General features: G+C 35.9%; 1 protein-coding gene across 1 annotated transcript; it reads right to left on the bottom strand.

Annotated features, from left to right (window-relative positions):
- Nucleotides 1-754: 754 nt before the first annotated feature.
- On the bottom strand, nucleotides 755-9,382 carry LOC143544606 (coatomer subunit beta'-1-like). The gene is made up of 25 exons (XM_077036671.1): nucleotides 9,342-9,382; nucleotides 9,196-9,216; nucleotides 9,035-9,096; nucleotides 8,887-8,941; nucleotides 8,169-8,205; nucleotides 7,728-8,053; nucleotides 7,506-7,637; nucleotides 7,273-7,421; nucleotides 6,922-6,990; nucleotides 6,484-6,634; nucleotides 5,846-5,911; nucleotides 5,448-5,636; nucleotides 5,214-5,354; nucleotides 5,053-5,127; nucleotides 4,106-4,282; nucleotides 3,921-4,012; nucleotides 3,730-3,846; nucleotides 3,081-3,195; nucleotides 2,909-2,980; nucleotides 2,485-2,681; nucleotides 2,326-2,419; nucleotides 2,103-2,209; nucleotides 1,661-1,790; nucleotides 1,369-1,572; nucleotides 755-961 (listed from the first exon to the last, which is right to left on the bottom strand). The coding sequence occupies exons 1-24, from the start codon at nucleotides 9,342-9,344 to the stop codon at nucleotides 1,414-1,416; spliced, it is 2,736 nt and encodes a 911-aa protein (XP_076892786.1). The 5' UTR covers nucleotides 9,345-9,382; the 3' UTR covers nucleotides 755-961; nucleotides 1,369-1,413.
- Nucleotides 9,383-22,184: the final 12,802 nt, after the last annotated feature.

Below are 22,184 nucleotides of genomic sequence, written 5' to 3'. Positions count from 1 at the left end.
AAACCATAAAGAGTGACGGTATTAGGCATGTAACACCCTAGGCAAATCCTAAATCAACCGTGGACAGGAGATATTCTTGGTTTATAAGTAAGCGTCCCACCTCTTAAATTACCAACGCATTTTGGGCTTAATAATAGTGGACGGGAGGAGAGCTCCACAGTTAAACATGCTCAGTTGGGGTAGATGTTACAGGATAACTCTATTAATACACAATACGATTCACTATTTTTGTCAAAATAACCTGTTTTATTGCATTACATGTGAGCCAATTAGCATATATGTGCAATAAAAATGAACCAAGGTGAGCGAAAGGTGAACTCTGTTTTACTTGTTAATTCAGTATACGTGTGTAAACCTTAATCAAGAAGTTAGGGGCCAATAGTGAGTATTGATGATAATAGCAGGACCTTTAAAGGAATAAAAGATGAATGCCACAAAAGAATCTTACAGTTGGTACTGTGACAGTTGCATCTTGAAGTGGAACTTCTAACAAACACAACTTGTATTATATTGTTATTTAGAAAACAAAGTCAAATATACCAATAATGCAATGTTTAATTTATTTAATTCAACTCTTTTTAATTAAGTTATTTGTTGAATCAAGTGTTATATATTTTTAACCATTTTATGAATATAATGTAAGGAGTTGTTAAATAGCCTTGTGGCGTCCTTATCTCGATATAGATCAATCTTCATACATTTTATTATTTTTATAGAGAGCTAAATTTATGCAACATTATGTTAATGCTGCATGATCTATTGTTAAGATATTTCTACAGCCACAATAAGAAAGGAAGAATAATATAAAGTCAAAATACTATTGGTAAAACAACCCCCTGCAAAATAAATAAAAGCTCACGATGAAATTGAAGCTCAAATTTATATTTAATATCTCCAAAGCTACAAAATTACACCACCCTGAAACTCCGTATTCGGCCCTCCATTTGCTGTTCAGAGGCGCCTAACAAAAGAGGTGGAATATTTATTTATTTAATTATTAGATTTAACAGCAAAAAGGATGAATCGAATTGGTCACATATTGAAATGGGCCATTTTAGTTCGAGTCAAAATGGGCGAAGCTTGGGTTGATCCACAAGCAATTTTGTCCAATTTATTTTGCAAGCAAGTAATATGTAGATTATGATTAGAAAATAAATATTATTAGGATAATGATCAAAATCAAGGAGTAAAAAAGATTTAGAAGGTAATATGCATTAAAAAGTAGACTTTCAACCCACTTGGCCCATTCCTTTTTGACTTTATCCAATTGAAATAAGCACAACCCAAATAGATCAGTTCACAAGTACATGGCCACGGTTGAATTACAAAATCAAAAAAAAGGAATTAAGTAAACAGGGAACTAATTACCAGCAATCAGAGTTAAAACTTTCATATGGCCCGAAGCAACTGATTTTAGGTTGCACTATCGGCGCGCCGCTCTTCATCATCCTCGTGGCCATTGACAAGTACAGCACCATCTGAAGAATCACTATCCTTAACTGCATCTACCTCTTTGACTTCTTCTTGATCATCAACAAATTCCTCTTCCTTTTCATTTTGTTCTTCTATATCCTGTGTCATAACTCATAAACAGTAACATAAAATGAAAATTTGAATGAATTTAACCTCTATTCAAATTCTGATTTTCCTTTAGATGTACCTCATCATCCAATTCTCCATTTTCATGTGGTTCCTCAACATCTAATTGCATGAATTTGAAAGCTTCTACTAGTGTAACATGTGATCTATCAACATGGTTCACATATTCTTCTGCTGGAGGGAAATGACCTCTGTGAAAAAAATTTGATGAAATTTATTTATTAGTGTCACACAATCAATTTCAGGGATTCATTTAACACTCTTTTGTCCATTCTTAAAAAAGTATGTAAATGATAAATGGTAACTATGTTCTCAAAAACAAATTTTTGAATGAAGATTGTTTAAGAGAGAGCATGCATTAAAACTAGAAGTTGGAAACATTTTCTCCATTTTAGATATGTTTTTTATTTGACCCGATTGAGATAAGACCCATATCGACTTAGTCAAATGGAAATGGGTTGAAATTTGCCACTTTCAATAGAAACAAAGATGTACATTGTAACCTTGTTTCTGCGGCTCTTGCTTCTACTTCTAGTGCTAGTTGCCAGTCTTCAAACATATTTGAGTACTCTTCAGGATCTGCTAAAGATTCTGCGGCCTTTTGGTTAACCTGCGGTTAAATCATATCATGCAAATGGTCCATGATTATATATTTTCATATAATGAAAAATTTGCAAATATAATTAAGCATAAAAAAGATATTAACACAGTAGGAAATTCCTTAACCTTGCTTAGGTCTTTTCTCCAAAGGGTGACTATTTCTGAAACCTTACTAGGAAGGTATGAACGTGCCATCAAAGCAGCCTCGGGAATCCTATTGCTGTAAAAGACAGTCATTTCAGAAATGCCATCATAGCCAAATTTATATGAAATGTAAGGACTAACCTGTCAACCAATAACTGTATGCAGTCTTCCAATCTGCCCAACATAAAAAGACAAGCAAATGCAACATTATTCTTTCCATTCTCTTTTGCAAGTGATGCGAGTTTACCAATTTCTTCAGCATCTCCTAAAGAAGAATAAAGTAGCAATAAACCACTCAAATCATTTGCATGCTTCAAACAATCCTCAGCCATGTCCAACTGCAATATGCAAAAACATAGTCATTAAAATCAGATAAGATAAATATAAAGGTTGTGACAAATTTTAAAAGCAGCATTAGAGAAACCACTTAAATGTTTTTATCATAATGAACAAATTTATGTGGTCTTATACTTTTTACACTGTTTTGTGTGTAAAATTGTTTAAAAACTCTCCAATATCTATTGATAAACTTAATTTACATTTAATGATAAATCTAAATAAATACCAATCCAGTAGACATGGCCAGTTCACCCAGCTGCTTCCATTTTGACTCACTTTGAGCTACTAGTGCAATATCCTGCATTCGATATAACAAAAGTGCAAGTTATAGAAATTCTATTTTAAAGCAGTCTATATGTAATAGTAATCTGGTGCTTGAAAGAGTTGGGAGCAATCACCTTTGCAACATCTAGTTTACCAAGCTGAATGGCTAGCTCAAATCTGTAGTCAGGATCTGTAGAAACTTCCAAGGCCTCTTCAATCATCCCTCGTGATTCCAGAAAATGAGCAACACTGTAAAAAGAGCCATGAATCTTATTAAAATCCAAGAATTTTGCTATAAAAGAACATAGATCCTCCTATGTTCAGACTTCAGAGTTTACAACCTAAAAAATAGCATGTACAAATATAAAATATATATATGTGTGTGGGTGTGTTATAAACAAGTTAGAGTTGGGGCTAGACAGATTCAGTTTGTACAGGCCAGGTTTCGGTTGAGCTGACCAATCCGTTTTCAACCCACAAGCCCGTTCAAAATTACAATTAAAAATAAAAAATTAAGACATATGACGCTAGAAGCGCCTGTTTTCATCTTATACTATTTCCTGTCTTTTCTATCTTACGTAATAACGTTAGCCACTTTTATGTTTTGATCATTTTTTATAGTTTTTTTATATCAATGACACTATTCATAAAAAACGGGCAGTGAACTAGACAAAGGTGTCCAGGTTAGAGTTTTCACTTTTCAACGCAATTAACGAACCAGTCAGGTGGGTTATACACACTCTGCCATCCCTAAAATACAGAACAACATATTTAAACTCTTACCTGTTATAATGCTCCTTTGGAATTGATGGCAAAAGTCCACTGGCTCGTTCAAGTTCTCCACGCATTACAAGTGTCTTATACTCAATCAAGGTGAGAAGCAACGTGTATCCAATGACACTAAAATGTAAATGATTACAAAATAAGGACAATAATGATGCTTAGTTTGTTGTATCGGCAAAGATAACACTCACTTAAATTCTTTATCAATGAGATAAACTCTGCTCTGATTAGCTAAATATCCTAGAAGATACATTGGCCGATCCAAATGAAACATAGTGGTTACCTGAATAATATAAAAAGCCATGTAATGATTCATAATATTAAGCAAACATGAGTAAATAATATTTCTGTGATGGGTAATAATGATCGGCCCTACCTCGCCACCCACACAATAGTTAAGCCTCCATGAAGAATTATTGTAAATAAAACAGTCCCCAACCCATAATCCAGTTCTAACTCTTTCGCTAACTTCATAAAGAAGCTCAAACGAATCGTCAACACCTTCCTCGTCTACAGTTTTTCCACTATCTAGATGGGCAGACACTACATCACGCTGCAAAACAATTAAATTTATTACATTAATCACAATTTTTCATGTGGAAATGCGTATGAAAGAAGGATAATGGTATACATAGGCCACCAAGCATTGAATTACAGCTTTTGTCACATCTAGAGTGTGTACACTGTACAATGTCAAAACACCATTGAATCTACTCAAGAATGTACTGAAAATTCATCTATAGCTGATTCTTTTGAATAGATTTATGGGCATCTTTACCTTTTTACAACTTTATAAGTGGCAAGCTTCAAAGTTGGGGGTACTTTGTTATTTTACAACTCTCCTGTCAGTTTTTGTTGAAATTTGGCATAAACAAAACCAAATTGCTACTTGGGTGGCCACTAAAGTTAAATTGTTTTGAGTGGTCTTAGTGAAAATTCTGAAATTTTGAGTGGCCAATGTATTCATTACCGGGTGCACCAACAAAAGCTCAGAAACCGAACTGGTTTGAACCGGTACTTTTTGAAACCGGTTTGGAGCAGATAGGAACCATAGGTTCAGAACCGGTTTATGATCCTCTCCATTGAAGCTGGTTCTAAACTGGTTAAACTCAGCCGAACCAGGCGAAAAGTGGGCAAAAACCGACCAAAACTACTCAAAACCGGTTTACTCAAACCGACGGTAACCTTTTTATCAAACCGAACCGGTTCAAACCAGAACTGGTTTAGGGTTTGGGACCAATTTTTACACCACTATAATACCCCCAATACAAAATATGCTGATGTGGCAAAAGTTAGAAGAATGAATGTAGATAAGAATCTTACATTGTACTTTAGTATGTAGAATGATGAATCACTAGCAATTGCCACCAGATCACCACTATCAGCCCAGTAAAGATTCTGAACAAATGGATGAAAATCAAGGCGTGGATCATTAACTGAAGCTGACATAACATGAAAAATGAAGACAGATAGGTATTGCTTACTTTAACATCAACATCAATCCGTTGAATCAATCTACACTCAGCCCAGTCATAGAAACATATAAAATCATTTGAGCACATAGCCAGTAAAGTTCCTCCAAATATCCGTTCTGCTGAGAATGTTGGCCGGATACTCTTCTTTTCCTGATTAACAAATGAATTCAAGACATAAATCTTAATCCAGATTAGCAAAACACAATTAATGATCTAACCATGAAATACGGAAAATGTACAAACCTGAAAAGATTTGTTGAAAATCTTAATCTTGGACGTACTTTCCCTAGCAGCATATTCACCATCAAATGACCAAACAATCTCCAATGCAGAGCCAAAGGATCTATTTCTCCATGCCAAAGCTGTATATATGATGTATTCACCATCACCACACACAACCACAAACCTCCCATTTGGGTTGTGCCTCAAGCTCTGCAAAACACACACACACACACACAAATAAGAAAGACGAACGGTTAAAAACTAGTCAAACCCAGTTCACATGTCCAAATGTAAGTGCCAACTTTTAGTGGTTTTAAGGTTTCCAAAAATTTGAAAATTAATCACCCTCATATGTGGCCTTTTAGAGTCCATTATATTTTCAGCTTTTTAAAGTAGAAAACGAAACAAGCACAACTCACTTGAGGGTAAAGATCACATGTTCCCAGCTCTTTAACTGCTAAAGGTAGTCTCTCTCCATCAGAAACCTTAAAAAAAGAAAATTAGAAAAATGTACAATGTCCACCAGGCAGAAACAGGGGAAAGAATAAAAAGAACTGTATGTTTTAGGAATAATGTATTCACAGGCCACCCAAGTATTCAAAAGTTTTTATCAAAGCCATCAGCTATTTAGGTCACCCCGCAAAAAACTTGTCGAATAACTGTAAAATGACAAAACACCCTTCATTTTTAAGTATCTATCACATCCAAAATCTAGAGAAGTATAAATGACAAAAATGCCTCTGAATCTATTCAAAAGTCAACCCCATATGATTTTTAGAACATATTTGTGTAGAGTGAACGGTTTTTTGTCATTTTACAACTCTAGAAGTGACAATTTCAAATTTAGGGGCATTTCCTCATTTTACAACCTTATGGCAAGTTTTTTGCCGGATCAGCACATTTGAAACCAAGATAATACTTGGGTGGCCTCTAAATGGTTTTAGTATATGGGTGGCCAGTTGACCTTAGTGAAAATGTACGAGTATTGGGAGTATATATGCATTATTCCTTTATTTTACTTCATCTTCAACAGGACAAAAGGCATATGAGCCCAAACCTCATAATCAGCTCCCACACTCTTAATGTTCACGGTCTGAATTTCATTATGTTTAGCCCATATAATTTTCCCACTATTGTCCATGCTAGCTACAGGCTCTTCTCGTCCAATTTTTACCATTATCAGCCCCTCATCATATCCAACAGCAATCCTGTAAGAAGAAATAATGAACTGCATAAGTATTGAACCTGATAAATGAAAAGGCATCAAGAATATTCTGAGGATAACGTAAAGCAACATCAGCAATGTTGTAATATACTTAGATCTCCAAGAAACCTCTTGCTCCAAGCATTTCATTTAACAGAAGTCAATAATATCATATGAACATTGAAGGAACCTAGAACAATCTTGAAACATACGATGACAAGTCTAGCTGTACCAAATGCAAAAAAAAAAGTGTGCTAAAACTTGAGTTGTATAACCACAAAACAAACTTACCGACGTGAACCTTTCATATACGCAACAGACCAAACTCTTTCAAGCCCATAGTTCAAGGTGTTCTCAAGTCTGCAAAAAATGGAACAGACTGAGGAAACTTGAAAAGGAAAAGTGCATAAACTAGAAAAAGATTAAAAGCTCGCAATTCTTTTGAAACTATGGCTTTTTAATGGCTTTGAGTAATAAGCAATCACGAATTACAGAGTTAATAATATGTTCTACCTTTTGGATGCAATACAAACTAGAACTAAACCATCATCCTCAAACTGAATGAAAATAATCACAATACTTTATGAAGCAATATAAATAAAACTTCAGTTTTTTTAATTCAATGTCATACACATGATGTACCTGTAAGTGGTTGAATGCCATATACGTACAGTACCGTCCTCAGACCCTGTAAGTATTATTGGAAGATCGGGATGGAAGCATGCAGCAGAAACATTATGTGTATGACCTTCTAAAGTCTGGACACAAGCTTTAGTTTGATAATCCCATACCTGTTTTAATTTGTTTATAACATAAAATACATGTTAAAAGAAATCTACAAATATAACAGGTGGAAAAAGTGAAAGGCCACAAACCTTAGCAGTGTGATCATCAGATCCAGTAATAAGATAAGGTTTATCGCCTCCTGTAAAGTATTCTACGCAATTCACTCCTTTGAGATGGGCATCCAGTGTGAAGTTAGGATCAGGTGAACCAAGATTCCATATCTATATATGAAAGATAGTGATGCATAAACCAATCTTGTAGAATTTCAGTGAATCAAACGCACGGTAAGTGATTCAGAATTGTAATATTACCTTTACAGTGCGATCAAGTGATGCACTTGCAAAAGTGTTGGTGTCTTTAGGATTAAATGTCACTTGCATGACATAATGAGAATGGCCCTCAAAAACCTGAGTGCAATACCAGCTTTTCTCCCAGTCCCAAAGCTTTATAAGCATGTCATCAGATGATGACAATATATATGGCAGTGTAGGATGGACCGCAACACACCGGATGTAATCAGTATGTGCCTCGTATACTTTGACTTTGTCCATTGTATTATAGTTGTATACTCGGATAAACATATCATCTGCTCCAGTAACAACCCACTGCTTGCGTGCTATGAACTTTGCAGATCTGACTGCAAAGAAATTGTGTAAGCATCAGAAACAAAATGTTTTTTTCTCATCAGGCTATAAAACCATGCATGATAAATTTAAAAATACGTAAGAAAAATTTAAACTCTGATAACATACCTGGTAGCTCAGTAACCTCAAAGGATTTTACCATAACCTGCAATAAAAAATTACAAGGCATATGTTAATTATTGTTTGAAATTCTATCATAATAACATGCAGGTTACCTGAAAACGTTAAAAAGAGAATTTTAATTTATGTAGGTGTGCTTAGTGAGCCACGAGCCTAGACACGTCTGAGGTGTGTTTTTTAAAACCAAGATTTTGATAGTAACAAAGAAGCTGAATTTATCAACCAATGAGGAGGTAAAAAGCACAACGTCTTACCCTTTATATAATGTTTATTTCCTTCTTAAAAAACTACTCAACTTAAAACTAAATTATCTTATACTTCATATATAGCTGATCAAATTAGCTACTTCCTCCCACATATTACCAATGCGTCAGTCTAAAAACACACGACAAAGTATAAACACGTCAAAATTAATATGTTTTGTGCAGTTACTTTTTTATCGCCAACAATTTGACTGCAATGCCTATAAAAGCAACTAGCGGTAACCTCATTCCCTATGCAGCACAACGGAAACAACTCCGTCACATGATTAAACTAGCATTCTACAAGGAAAAATAACCTAATTTTAAGCCCCTGACATCATTGATGCTCCATTAAGAAGAATTATGCACCAAGAAGACAAGCATATATGTTTACTTTTAATATGTCAACTGTGTCCCATAAATGAATTATCTGTCAAATCGAATTGGCTAAACTATTGCCATACCTGGGTCTGGTAATCCCAGACGCAGACCGTCCCTGAATACAAACTCGCTAGGATCCTGTAGAGAACAAAAGAACAATTGCAATTAATGCATATATCAAAAACACACCAATAACCAATATGAATTTAGTTACAGTAAGAGGATATGTACCATGGCTCTGTGGGGTGCAGATCCACAGATTTTACTCTTTCTGATCTTTGAGAGAGTTTCCTCTGTTAAAAATACTCATAGTTAGCAGCATCACTAGTGAATTAACATCTACACCTAATAACCTTAACAACAATGAGTGAATTCAATTTGAATAACAGTACCTTGATCTCGAGTCTGAGAGGCTGGCTCCAATTGAAACACAAAGCAACAGAAATGAAGTATAATTAGCACAACAGATCCAATAGTTGGATAACAATGTGATTGAATTAAACGGAAAACCTAGAATCAAGTAGTATTGTGAGCTCACCATTGTTATTGTTAGAGACTAAACCCTAAGATTGGATTGGATTGGATTGGATTGGATCCGATCAGAGAATCCGAACAGAGAGCAAGGTGCACTGAATCTCCGTCCGAATTGAGCGAAGTGTTAGAGTTATCGAGAGAGAGAGTGATATGGAGATCGAATCGCGTAACACTCCAAAAGAGGTGCGGTTGACAAATGAGAAATGACTTATTAACTAATTGTGTTTACTTCATTAAAATTACACTAAAAATTGTTGTTCTGCCTATAACGTACATAAATTGATTTTAGAGCTAATGTCCATTTTTGTTCATGTGGTTTACTTTTGCCACTTCAGTCCAAGGTTTGAAATTTTGTTAATTTAGTCTTTATAGTTTTAATTTTTAGCCTATTATAACGACATCCAAGTATTCTGTTAATTCTTTCTCTTTTTTAGTTTTAGATCATATTTAATTTTATTCAGTATTTTTGTCTATAACCCTTAAAGCAGAACACCAAGCCCTAGTTTGTTCAAACCTTCAACATTGTTCAAACCCTTATATCATCGACCATGGTTTTCTGCTCATGTGGTTGGCCTACAGTGATTCGCACTTCATATACGGAGAATAACCCAGGGAGAAGGTTCTATTGCTACAGCAAACAGGTGATTTATACTATTCATTTTATTTTGAAATTGGGTTTTTTTTACCCTAATTTATGTTAATTGCAGCCAAGGAGTTGTGGCTTTGTTGTTTAGGTGGATCCTCCAAGATGTCAAACATGTGCTAAATTGGAATTGAAGACCAAAAGAATGAAGTTTGCATTGGTTTTTGTTTTAGTTGTTTTTCCCTTTGTGTATGTTTCCACTAAATGCTAGCTAAGATCTGTTTGTTGTATGGTCATGGTACCATTGTATTGTCTTTTGTAGTACTAATTTTAAGAAATGAAAATGTATGATCCTTTGTAATACTATTTCTACGAAATAAAAACGTATGATCTTTGTTTGAAGATATCACTTGATAAAATACTCTTGATTAACCTATTAGTGTTTAGTTAAGTGTCGTGTAAACTGCTTGACAAGTGTTTGACAAGGTTAACTCAAATTAGTACTAGCCTAGTCACTGCACTTGACTTTCATAAAGTCAAAATTGCCCAAATAAACATATCAAAATGGTTGTTACATACATACCAAAATAGACCAAATGGCCTTTTCATACATACCAATATAGACCAAAATGACACTTTCATATAAACTAAATCAAAATAGCAACATATAAACCAAAATATACCAAAATAACCTTGTTCATATAAACCAAAATAGACCAAAATGCCACTTTCATATAAACCAAACTGCAATTTAATTTTGTGAAATCAAGATGGCCAAATGTGCAGATTATACATGCTGCAGTTGACTTTTATAAAGTCAAAATAGCAAATGTGCAGATTACAAACTGCAGTTGACTTTTGTGAAGATTACCAAATTGCCCTTTATCAGCCTGCATGTTCAGATCCAAGGTGAGTGTGCATCCAAGGTAATTTGCATATTACCAAAATGCCCTTTATAAATATGCAAATATGCAGATTACCAAAATGCCCTTTATTTGCACAAAATTAAGTGTGCATCCAAGTTAATTTGCACAACTGACAATATGGTAAAAAAATAAGTGTGCATACAATATACATCAAAGTAAAAATATAATAAAATGATTAAAATTTAATTAGGTAATTTGCACAATCTGACAATAGACCAAAATGCCCTTGTCAATTAACCATAACTAGAATATTGCATATCAAACACCAAAAGATTACAAGTTTAACATCCAAAATAAAAATACCCTAACTTAAAGGAACATAGTACCAACAGACAAACTACAATATTACATAATCCAACAATTTAACACCCTCTAAACTGCTGCATCAGCTTGTGTTCCTGAGCTTCCTGCTGCATCAGCTTGTGAACCTCCTGCTTCTCCTGTTTTCCTTTTCTTGCAAGATCTCTTGTTGTGTCCTTGCTGCTTGCAAATATCACATGTAACTATGCCACCCTTCCTTGGCAATTTATTGGCTTTACCAACCCTTTGACTCAGTTCCTCAATTTCCACAACATATTTCTTTCTATTCTTTTTTGGTCTACCAATCTGCACATGATGCTTAGGAGCAGTCAATGTAGCGGGCCATGGGGATGGTTCCCATTCTTCCATGTCTCTAACCAGTAAACTTGGTCAACCCATTTCTCTGGCACACCATCATCCAATCTATGTTCACCGATATCAAAAATGCATGCCACTGCATGCTTGCAAGGAATCCGAGTCAAGTCCCACATTCTGCATGAGCAAGACCTTTGGTCAACTGTCACAACATATTGCTCTTGATTTGGACCACTAACTTGATACTTTGTAGCCCTATTCCAAATTACATTACACTTAGAGGCATCCTTCTTGATTTTTTTAAATGAAACTGTAACATTGGGTGTTAATGGCCCTTTACATTTTGCAATTTTCTTGTACACCTTCACAATTCTTTTCATTTGGTATTCCCTAATGTAATCTAGGCAACTAATGATAGGCAGGTCCCTTCCCTCTCTCAACTGTCTATTGAACACCTCACACATGTTGTTTACTTGTAAATCACAACGTGCCCTACCTAGAATATTTATTATTGAACACCTCACATAAGTAATTAACAATAACAAGGATGTAATTAACAAGAACAAGAATGTAATTAACAACAAAACATTACTAGTAAAATGTGATAGTGACCAATGCCTTGGTGGAATTTCCTTCAACCAATCATATAGCTCCTTATTTATTTTCTGTAAACACCTCCTTCATTGCTTTATTAAATTTCTGAGGAGTAGTTGCATATGCACACTTCCATAACAGATTCTTTGCAGATTGACCCTTCCACTTTTGTTTCATATTCTCTTGAATATGTCTCACACAATATCTATGTTCAACATTTGGGAAAACTTGTTGTATTGCAGGTATCAAGCCCTAATTTTAAAACAACAATATTTGTAACTAATCTGATAAAAAACATACATAATCAAGTATTAAATAATTACCTTATGCTTGTCACTTAGAAAAGTGAAAGTAGAGTTAGATGTCAAATCCAGATCATCTCCTAAAATCTCCAAAAACCATGTCCATGAACTGCTATTTTCTGATTCAACTATTGCATATGCTACAGGGTATATCCCATTGTTGCAATCAACTCCAACAGCAGTCAAGATCTGGCCTGGGTATATCCCCTTCATAAAACAACCATCTAGCCCCAATAATTCTCTCCCACATAATTTAAAACCTTGCCTCAATGGAGCTAAACATACATAAATCCTCTTAAACTGTCTAGTTGGGCTGCTAGGATTACATTCCATTTCAACATCTATCTTGATAGTTGTACCTGCATGAATTTAAACATCTATCTTAAACTTACTATTTTCTTAAACATATAAAAGTCAAAAGTTTTAACAATAAGTCAACAGTTTTAGCAAAACAGCATACATACCTGGATTGCATCTAACCACCTCTTCACAATATTCTCTACCACCTCTTCACAATATTCTCTAAGAATAGTATACTGACCACTAAAATCATGCACAACATTCTTTTTAGCAACTTTTTTAGCCTTGTAGATCTGGTTCGGGGTGACTTGAACTTGCAACTTCCTTTGAATATTTTTTTTGCAATTTCCTCATACTTTCATTTGGGTTGTCTTCAAGTTCTTCCTCTAGCTCCTTTGCCAACCACCCAATTGTGCATAACCCAATAGTTCTAGTTTGTAAACACTGATGCTCAGTATCTAATGTTGTCACACACCATGTTTTTTCAACCCCATCAAAAGACACATGCAGGACCCATGGGCAAGTAGGAGGAAGAATCTTATTACTTTTAGGTTTGGATTTATGGTTGGAACTACCCTCTTGGGTCCCACAATCTTTTTTACATTTTCTTTTCCTCCTTGGAATGAGAATCTCATCCACCTCATTTGTCTTATTCTCATTACTTTCACAACCACCCATATTTAAGTTTCTCTCCAAACACACTACACGATATCTAATCTTGTCATTCTTCACAACATGAAGTTGTCTCCTTGAATGAATTGCATGAGTCTTCACCATTTGCTTTATTTCATCTTTACTACTAAAAATCTGCAGTAAAAAGGACAATAATCTTCATCAGTTTCCTTTGACCGTGATTTTCTCTTCTTTTTTTTTCTTATTTATCCTAATAGCTCTTTGCAATACAGTTTCATTATCATAATCACTAAAACTATCAATATCATGTAGGTCTAAATCATCTAACTCATCTCCTTCATCTTCAACATCTTCACCTTCATCAGATATATCATCCACAGCTGCTCTAATAACTCAATATCAACATTTGGCTCCTCAATACTGTCTTCATCCACTAGGAAGTCTGAATCATCTTTAGAACCCTTTGCCTCGCCATCAAATCCCTCTACCTCTTCATCAGATGCAGACACCCTAACATTATGTAAATCTATGTCATCTAATTCAACTACATCATCCTCTTTAGGTTCATCAGATTCTAAACTGTTAAAAGAAGGTGTAGCCCCACTTTCTAATTCACTATCTCCTTCCACATTAAAACAACTTACCATTGCAGCCTCTTTTACCTCTTCAACTTTTGATAAAAGGTGTAAATGTTCAACATACACCTCAATTACCTTGTGCACACTAATATATCCTATGAGGTTAAGAATATCAGTGTCATTGAACAAGGGTCTTAAACCAGAATCCAAGTCCTCTCCCGGAATCCTAAAATAAAATTTATGGTCTTTAACAACTTCCTCTTTAGCATAACCTAATTCTTGTACCATATCATTGATAATAATAACTGAAAATAGGTCTGAATTTACTCTATCAACAAAATTAATCATACCCCCATCGTATGTAGTTTCTGGTGATTTCCTAAACGCTCCCCCATGGTGGAACTCAATTGTAAAGTGGTCAGGGTAATCCGCTGAAACCAAATTGTACAGAAATAACTTAAATTCATATCTTTGATTAATGCATAATAATTAGGGTAAGGGTATAGGGATTAACATACCGTAGCGAACATTTGGGTCAAAATCAGCATCACGAGTTCTTATATCCCACATCTCCATGTTGTTCTTCACTAATTCGCCTGTTGTTCTTCAATATCTTGTTCTTGATTTCGTTTGATCTTGAATATGTTGGTTTTGAATGAAATTGGGGTTAGGGTTTAAGAATGGTAAATAATGAATATGTTCCTCAAGTAATATCTAAAAAGACATGTTTGACCTGACCTGATAAAGAACTAACGGAATACTGGATGCCGTTAGACGGGAGGATATAATAGGCTAAAAATTAAAAATATAAGGACTAAATTAACAAAATTTCAAACATTGGACTGAAGTGGCGAAAGTAGCAAACCACAGGGACAAAAATGGCCATTAACTCTTGATTTTATTTATATCACAAAATGATTTTTTTAAATGAACTTAATAAAAAAACAAAAACAATAAAATCCGTTTGCAAAACATATATGAGAATGCTCCTTTTATTGTAAACTTCATTCTCAATATCATATATGTTTAATTGAAATAATTTTGGTTATGAATCAATTTCGGGAAGAAGACTTCTCAACAATAGTAGTTCTGAACACTCAACTCATTTACTGATGTGTTTATCAATTTACAACCCATAGAAGGAAATGAGAACATTAAATTATAACGACGGATGTAACGACGGATGCTCTTCAAGAATTATGTTTTTTTGAGCTACACCATGAAAAATATTTTGATAAATTTGAGGGGGCTTCTCGACTTTGTCATAATGACAACATAAAAATAACATGATAACCCGTTCAATTTTGTAAATATTTTGCTTTATTTGAGCATAGTTTTGTATGACTGCTTCCCGTATAACATTCTGATCATCATTTAAGTAAAAGTTAATGATGACACAAATGTTTTAAACTTGATAAAAGTTAGAAGCATTGATAGGCTTGAGGGTGACACGTCGGAAGTGTTCACTTGAAAATAAATTTGAAGCCCGAATCATGTTTAAAATTCTGTTTGACATTTTCAAGTCAACACTTTGAAACAGTAACAAATTTGACGATAAATCTATTTGTATTCTCAAACTTTTAAATGAGAAATGCATTCTTAACTAACTGTGTTTTGTTTATAGTTGACGGTATCATATAATTACTCCAAAATTGCTACATTTTCTATAATATTCTTTTGTCTTAATTATTCTTTATTTTCCCTTTCTTATGTTAAATTAAATAATACTCATAATCATACCATATAATTTACAAAACCCACTCAAATAATTATAAGACGCGTACTAAGAATGCTCTTAGTAAGATTCAAAAAACATTGGTTGGTTAGCGCTTCATCCATCAACTTTATTCAATTAATAGTTAATACATTTTGCATCCTTACGACCAATAACAAAATTAACTTTGAAATAACCATTTCAAATTCAAGTCACCAGCACTTTCGACGCCTGCAAACTGATACACTTTGAGTCCCTCAGTTTGTTAAATTATCACTTCACTTCTCCGTTTGTTAAATTACTAACAAACAATAAAATGGTGGTAAATTCACTGAAATACCCTTGCAATTAGCGTTTAAATTTAATCGAGGAACTCAAAGTGTATCAGTTTGCAGACGTTGGGGGTGCATGTGGCTTAAATTTGAAATGAGGGTTGCAAAGTGCATTTGGTTGTTTGTGTGATATCCATCATTTTTCAAACTCGACCCGTTTTAAACTTTTGTTTTGTAATCGCGTCCATGTTATTAAAAAAATAATGGAATCATATTTTGTTTTAACTTATTATCCTGCTTTGATGTTATAATATCCAAACCGTGCTTTATCTCGTTTAAATCTTGCTCGAAATCGCATTTTGGAAAGTCTAGAGGCTGAAACCGTCAAAAAAAAAAACAAAAGTTTGATGGAGCACACCCACAGTGTAGCGCAATAGGCATTCCCCCATGTTGAGCGTGATGCTCTACCAAACTGTAGGTTAGCAGATTTTTGTTTTTTGTTCGCTTTTAATCGTTTAACCACCCGAACTCGTGTTTTCTCTATCCAAATCAATCAAAACCTAACCCATAATTATATTATCATGCCTCTAAACTATTTTTTTATCTCAAAATATATTAATTTTAATTATAAAACTTAAATTAAATTCAAAAACAACCAATAAGCCTTTGTGTATGAGATTCTATTGGTCAAGTCTTGTGACTCTCTAAGACTTATCTCTACATGTTTGGCCTATAAATACAGCCCTCCTTCACCCTTTTCCAGCTGCTTATCTCTTCTACTCTCTCTAATTTCGGATTTCCAAGACTTCTTCCTGTTGTTCTTGATAACTTGACTTTTAAAGTCAAATAGAAGCTTAACTTGCTTTTAATCCGATTTAGGTGATTTAAAACTTATGTTTTTCTGTTTATTTATGATATGTTACTTTGTTCTCTTGTTTCCCTTCTTCAGCCTTGGTTAATTAAGGTGTTTATGTCATCCTAAGGCAAACCTTTGCATATTAAGGCTGTTTTGGTCCATTTTGGGATTTTACTTGTTTTTAAATTTCTGGTTCGGTTTCAAATCTGAATTTTTAATATTTTGCACTTATTATTATAACATGAAACTTTTATAACATGAAACTTTTGGAACCAACTTGGTCGCAAACCAAGTCTTGGGCCAACCAAAACAAACAAACTGCACTAAACCGAATTCACTCGCTTAAACACACTAGTTGTGTCTCAAGCCACCGATTCTCATATTTCCTTTAAGTTTCTGTTTTAATTTTGTTTATTATTAGTTATTATGTTTTGGATATGTGGCAACCAACCTCGGTCTCATAATAAATCATGGACCAAATTGAAACCGAACTTTTGATTGTACAAAGTACAAGCTAAGTGATGAGGCTTGTGTAAACAACAAAGTACAATCATGATTGTACTTTGTTGTTTTCACAAATTGTATTTGAGATATTGATTGAAATGAATTAATTAGTTATTGTCGCATAATAGTGTAATTGTGTTCATGTCCAATCAAACATCTCGTCCCGACATGTTCAGTCGCTTTTTGTCGGGGTGTGACAATTGACCACATGGATAAAAAATTACTTAATTCTTCATTTAATTTAACAAAAAAATAATAATACTATTTTCTAAATTTATTTCTCATTTTTTTTAAAAAGAACTTTTCACATTTACAACACATTCAAGACTCATTTATCAACACAACATAGATTCTATGAATTTTATAGATTTTAACTTTTTATATTAATATTTATCAACCCTGATAAAAGTGTAGCACTAGTAATCGTGATATTTAAATGCATATAGTTTGTTGTGTTGAATGTGTCGTGTTATTTGTGTTACTGAATTGGTTCATTTGAGTGTGTTAAATGTGGTGTATCATGTAGTCGTCTGTTAAATATGCCGTGCTCAAGGTTGAACGATCGTACAACATAAGTTTTGCTAGTTCTAACAAAAACGTTTTAAATGATTAACTAATTTATGAAAAAACTAATTCATAATAAGCAAGTAACACATTAAAGATCATATAGATTTAGATTTGATGAATGTATAGTCTCAATTCCTCTAAAGAGGGGCATAAAACATGGCAAAATTGTTGAAAATGGATGGCTAGATGTCCTTTAATAAGATATATCACGAGGTTGGTGAGCGTTCAAAATATAGCCAGTAGATAGTGTATGAACCATGATCATGTCACATGTAAAATGTATCTTAATTTGTGTTATGTTCATTAATGAAATCAAGAGTTAGTGGCACGATAAGTAACTCTAAATTGTTGCACCATAAAGTAGGTGAGCACTCAATAGGTAAAAGAAATTCATGAATAATAGATATCAACCATTATCAAGGTAAGTTACTGAATGCGTGTCAAAATAAAACACTTTGCATATATGTTTGAACGAACAACACTATATATGCTACTTCCTATAGCTCCAAATAATGAGATTACTACCAACTACCAAGGCGATATATCTATTATAGCAAGGAGAGACAACCTAATCGACATTAGAATATGCATATGAAGAAGTATAAAGGAAACATGGAATCACCAAATCATGAGCAAAGGTACCACATAAATAGCACTAAGTGTTACATGTGTTGAGGTACATTGCAAAATGCTGACAACGTGTGCCATCTCATTCTCACGTTTCATCAACCTCAAATATTTGATATATGGCATTTGATGAATCAAATAGCTCAGTCACATTGGAAGATTTTAATCTTGATAGAAATAAAATTTGGTAAGTGTTTAATATGAGTATTGAAATAAGACGGAGCATGATTGAATCAATCGTTGAATCCATAGGAAATGTCTATTATTTATGCTCTCGAGACCTTTATGATTTTTTTAATTTTTTTCTCAATCTCTCATTTGATGGGAATGCCCGTTGATATAACTTAATATTTACCTGTCTTTCATAATTACCCTTTTTTATATAGTAAAGTTATGACTGACATTCATAATTTAAAAAATAACAACAGGTCTAACATAGTACATCAACACAAAAGGTAGTGTATGAATAGAAAGTCAAGTGATCCGGTTAATTAATGTTATTATTAGCAAATGATGTATATGACTACTTAACAATATGTGTCCGGTAGTGTTATGTGATAAATAGTATAGGAGGTTATGGTCAATTGCTAAAAAGTTGAGATTTGTAATCGTAAATGTTCATTACCACTTTTCAATGGTGGTACAAAAAATTGGTAAAACGTATAAGGAAAATTTGTTTCTTTGTTCAATGCAAATTTGTATTTACGATCTTTAATGCCGAAAAACATCTCTCAACCATCACGATTACAATTGGCTAGCTAATGTTAGCTCAAATTGATCGTTACCCGAAAGGAAATTGAAGAAACATGAAATGAATCTGACCTGATCCAAGACGATGTTCCTCGGTGTTCGAGATGAACGAACCACGACTTCGTCTTCGTCTCCTGTAGCTCAAGATCCGCCATGAAAATATGGGAGGTGTGGAGGTGACTGCTAAGAGTTTTCCCTTGTTTATAGACACAAAAATGTATGTGGAGGCCAAGTGTCCAATAAGAGGATCCCCTAAATGAAGGATGAAGACCCCTTATATAGGAACTCCATGGCAACCATCATGAAACCCAAACCGTATTGACCAGGCCCGGTTAGGGGTTACCTCCACAACCCCCCAGCCCATTAGGCATTGGTTAGTAAACAATACTAATATAACAAATATAATATAAAGCACAATAAGTAAAAGGTCGTACCGGGTATTTAAGACCCTACCTCCACAAGTCCCCCCAGTCCAGTGCTGCTCCTGGGCGTGCAAGTGGTTAGGTGGAGTTCTGGACTTATTAGGAGTGCTTGTACGGTTTTTGTGACCCGGTGCTTCCCGAATGTACTTTTTTGTATGTCTACTTTGCTTCGGGTTGTAAGAGGTTTTAATCATGATGGCGTATTGAGCGGAACGGAGCGCGTCCGGTCTTGTATTCGGCGCGAAGCCGTATGGGTTTATAAGGATTCCCAACCTTTATATTTGGCGTGTAGCCGTGCGGGTTTATAAGGATTCCCAACCTATATATTCGGATGTCTTCCATCCTTAGGCGAATTATGAGGTGTACCCAACCTACTATTTGGCGCATAGCCATATGGGTTTATAAGGATTCCCAAACCTATGTATTTGGCGCGTAGCCGTATGGGTTTATAAGGATTCTCAAACCTATGTATTCGGCGTATAGCCGTAGGCGAAAAGTTGAGGTTTTTGTAAAAACTTGTGAAGTACTTCACTTACTTGAGGAACTTGTAACAAAACTTGTGCTATTTCATGCAAATCTTATATACTCATACTTTTCGTTTTGTTTTATTTTTGTTTGCTATGCAAACCAAAATCAATATAGGCGAAAAGTTTGAGGTTTTTGTAAAAACTTGTGAAGTAATTCACTTACTTGAGGAACTTGTAACAAAACTTGTGCTACTGTTAGTGTTCCGGGATTTGGCCGCGAGGATTTCACGCCTCCGACACGAGTGTTCCGTGCCTCTGACGCGAGAATTCTTTTCGCTTTGCCATGAGAATTGCACGCCTCTGACGCGAGTGTTCCGCGCCTCTGATGCGAGACTTCTTTCAAATCGAGGAAGGTTTCCTTGTCATACTTGTAGTAACCCGAGAGGGGTGAAATGTCAACAATTCAAACCTTCACTTTGTTATTTGTTAATCAACTAACATTATACAAAACATGAGGGGGGGGTTGAAATTTGGAAATCAATTCCACTTTATCTCCATGCTTTCCTTTCACTGTCCCTTTAACATCCATATATATGTATATGTTAAGATGCATATATATGCGTATATTCAGATGACTGTTTTGTAGTTGACAGAGGCCTCCGTCGGACTATGTAATATCGCGGAGTGATCTGTTTTCGCAGGGATTCGCTCATGGCCCGCGGATCGGCACATGCCAGAGAAGGTGTATGGCTCTTTACTGATACTGGCGGAGCAAATATAGTCACACGCGGACATGAAGATTATCCGCTAAGGTTGTTTGTCGACGCGAAGCGGAGGGAAGGCCGCGGCTTGGTCCGCGAGGCTTGTCAGCCAATGTTTTACGGCGGACAGGAAGCTTCCCGGAAAACACGAAGTTTGTTTGCGGGTGGCGGAGCACTATAGACGAGCGCGAAGTTTGTTTGCGGGTTGCATAGCATTACCGGGGAACGCGGAGTTTGCTCACGGGTTACGGAGCATTACCAGTGGACGCCGGAGATTTCTTTTCGCGGATTTGAACACTTTATTCACACTCCCCGCTGGAATGCGTTTGTAACTTGCGGTGGCCGAGATAACTTTGCTTGAAACCACGGAGGGCATATGTGGTCTTTAGTGACCATCCCTCCAAAAACGTGTATGAGGCCCGCGGTGCCCCCTATTGGTATGTCGGAACGAACATGTGGGCGAGGCAGCTTGGTTAGCACGCAGGAACACTCGTGCGAGAGTATGTGTGTTACCCTCCAAAATAGACTTAATTTCTGGTGGCCCGCATGCGTGGCGATGGAGTCTTGATCCTTGGCAGCGCGCATGCGGCGGCGGAGTGATGATGCGCGGCGCGCATACATGGCGGCGGAATGGTGACCCGCGGTCGCGCATGCATGGCGGCGGAGTCTTCTGCGCAAAACCAAAGGCATGGAGTCGTCTTCCGACCCGCATGGTGGTTTTCGCATTGAACCAAGGGTATGGAGTCGTCTTCCGAACTCATACCGTACTAATTTTGACCCGCATGGGGTTTCCGCGTGGAACCAAGGGTATGGAGCCGTCTTCCGAACTCATACCGTACTATTTTTGACCCGCATGGGGTGTTGATCCGCGGTGCGCATGCATGGTCGGTTGTTAATCTTTGGATGCACACAAGCATGGCGGCGGGTTGATGATCCGTGGCGGGTTGATGATCCGCGGCGCGCACATGCATGGTGGCGGAGTTGTGATCCGCGGGCACGAATGCATGGCGGCGTAGTGTTGCATACACGCTGCCCCGTGCCGGCGTTGACCCACCTTTGCATACCCGCGACCTTCTGCCACCCATCATGGCGATGTTTTACGTAGGCGGTGGCCGACTTGAATCCGCCATTATCGATTTTTGGCACGCCAGATGTTTCACGTGGCCACATATGTCGGAGCTTTCATGCGGCTCGCTTCGTTTTTATCCACTGACTTGCATGATTGACCCGCGGATGTTCCCAGGTGACCCGCGGTGTTTATAAAGAACCTACAGTGACCGGAGTTGGCGTGTCGAAGCGCATGCAGGAGCATGCTTGTCACGCAGTCCGCGGTAACTGAGGCTTATCCGTAGCTTATAACGCCGGTTGCGGAGAAC

Source organism: Bidens hawaiensis, unplaced genomic scaffold (assembly GCF_021521415.1).
Source record: "Bidens hawaiensis isolate Kalapana, Puna unplaced genomic scaffold, B.hawaiensis_p1.1 tig00013629_1, whole genome shotgun sequence".
NCBI lineage: Eukaryota > Viridiplantae > Streptophyta > Magnoliopsida > Asterales > Asteraceae > Bidens > Bidens hawaiensis.
The sequence above is the reverse complement of the archived record's forward strand: the minus strand, read 5'-3'. Positions and strand labels throughout refer to the sequence as shown.

Excerpts from the sequence above, each read along its gene's own strand:
- LOC143544606 (XM_077036671.1), bottom strand. Across the intron at positions 6,635-6,921 it reads TATATGAAAGGTTCACGTCG|GATTGCTGTTGGATATGATG; the intron begins GTAAGTTTGTTT and ends TTCTTCTTACAG. Across the intron at positions 5,912-6,483 it reads GTGTGGGAGCTGATTATGAG|GTTTCTGATGGAGAGAGACT; the intron begins GTTTGGGCTCAT and ends TCTTTTTTTAAG.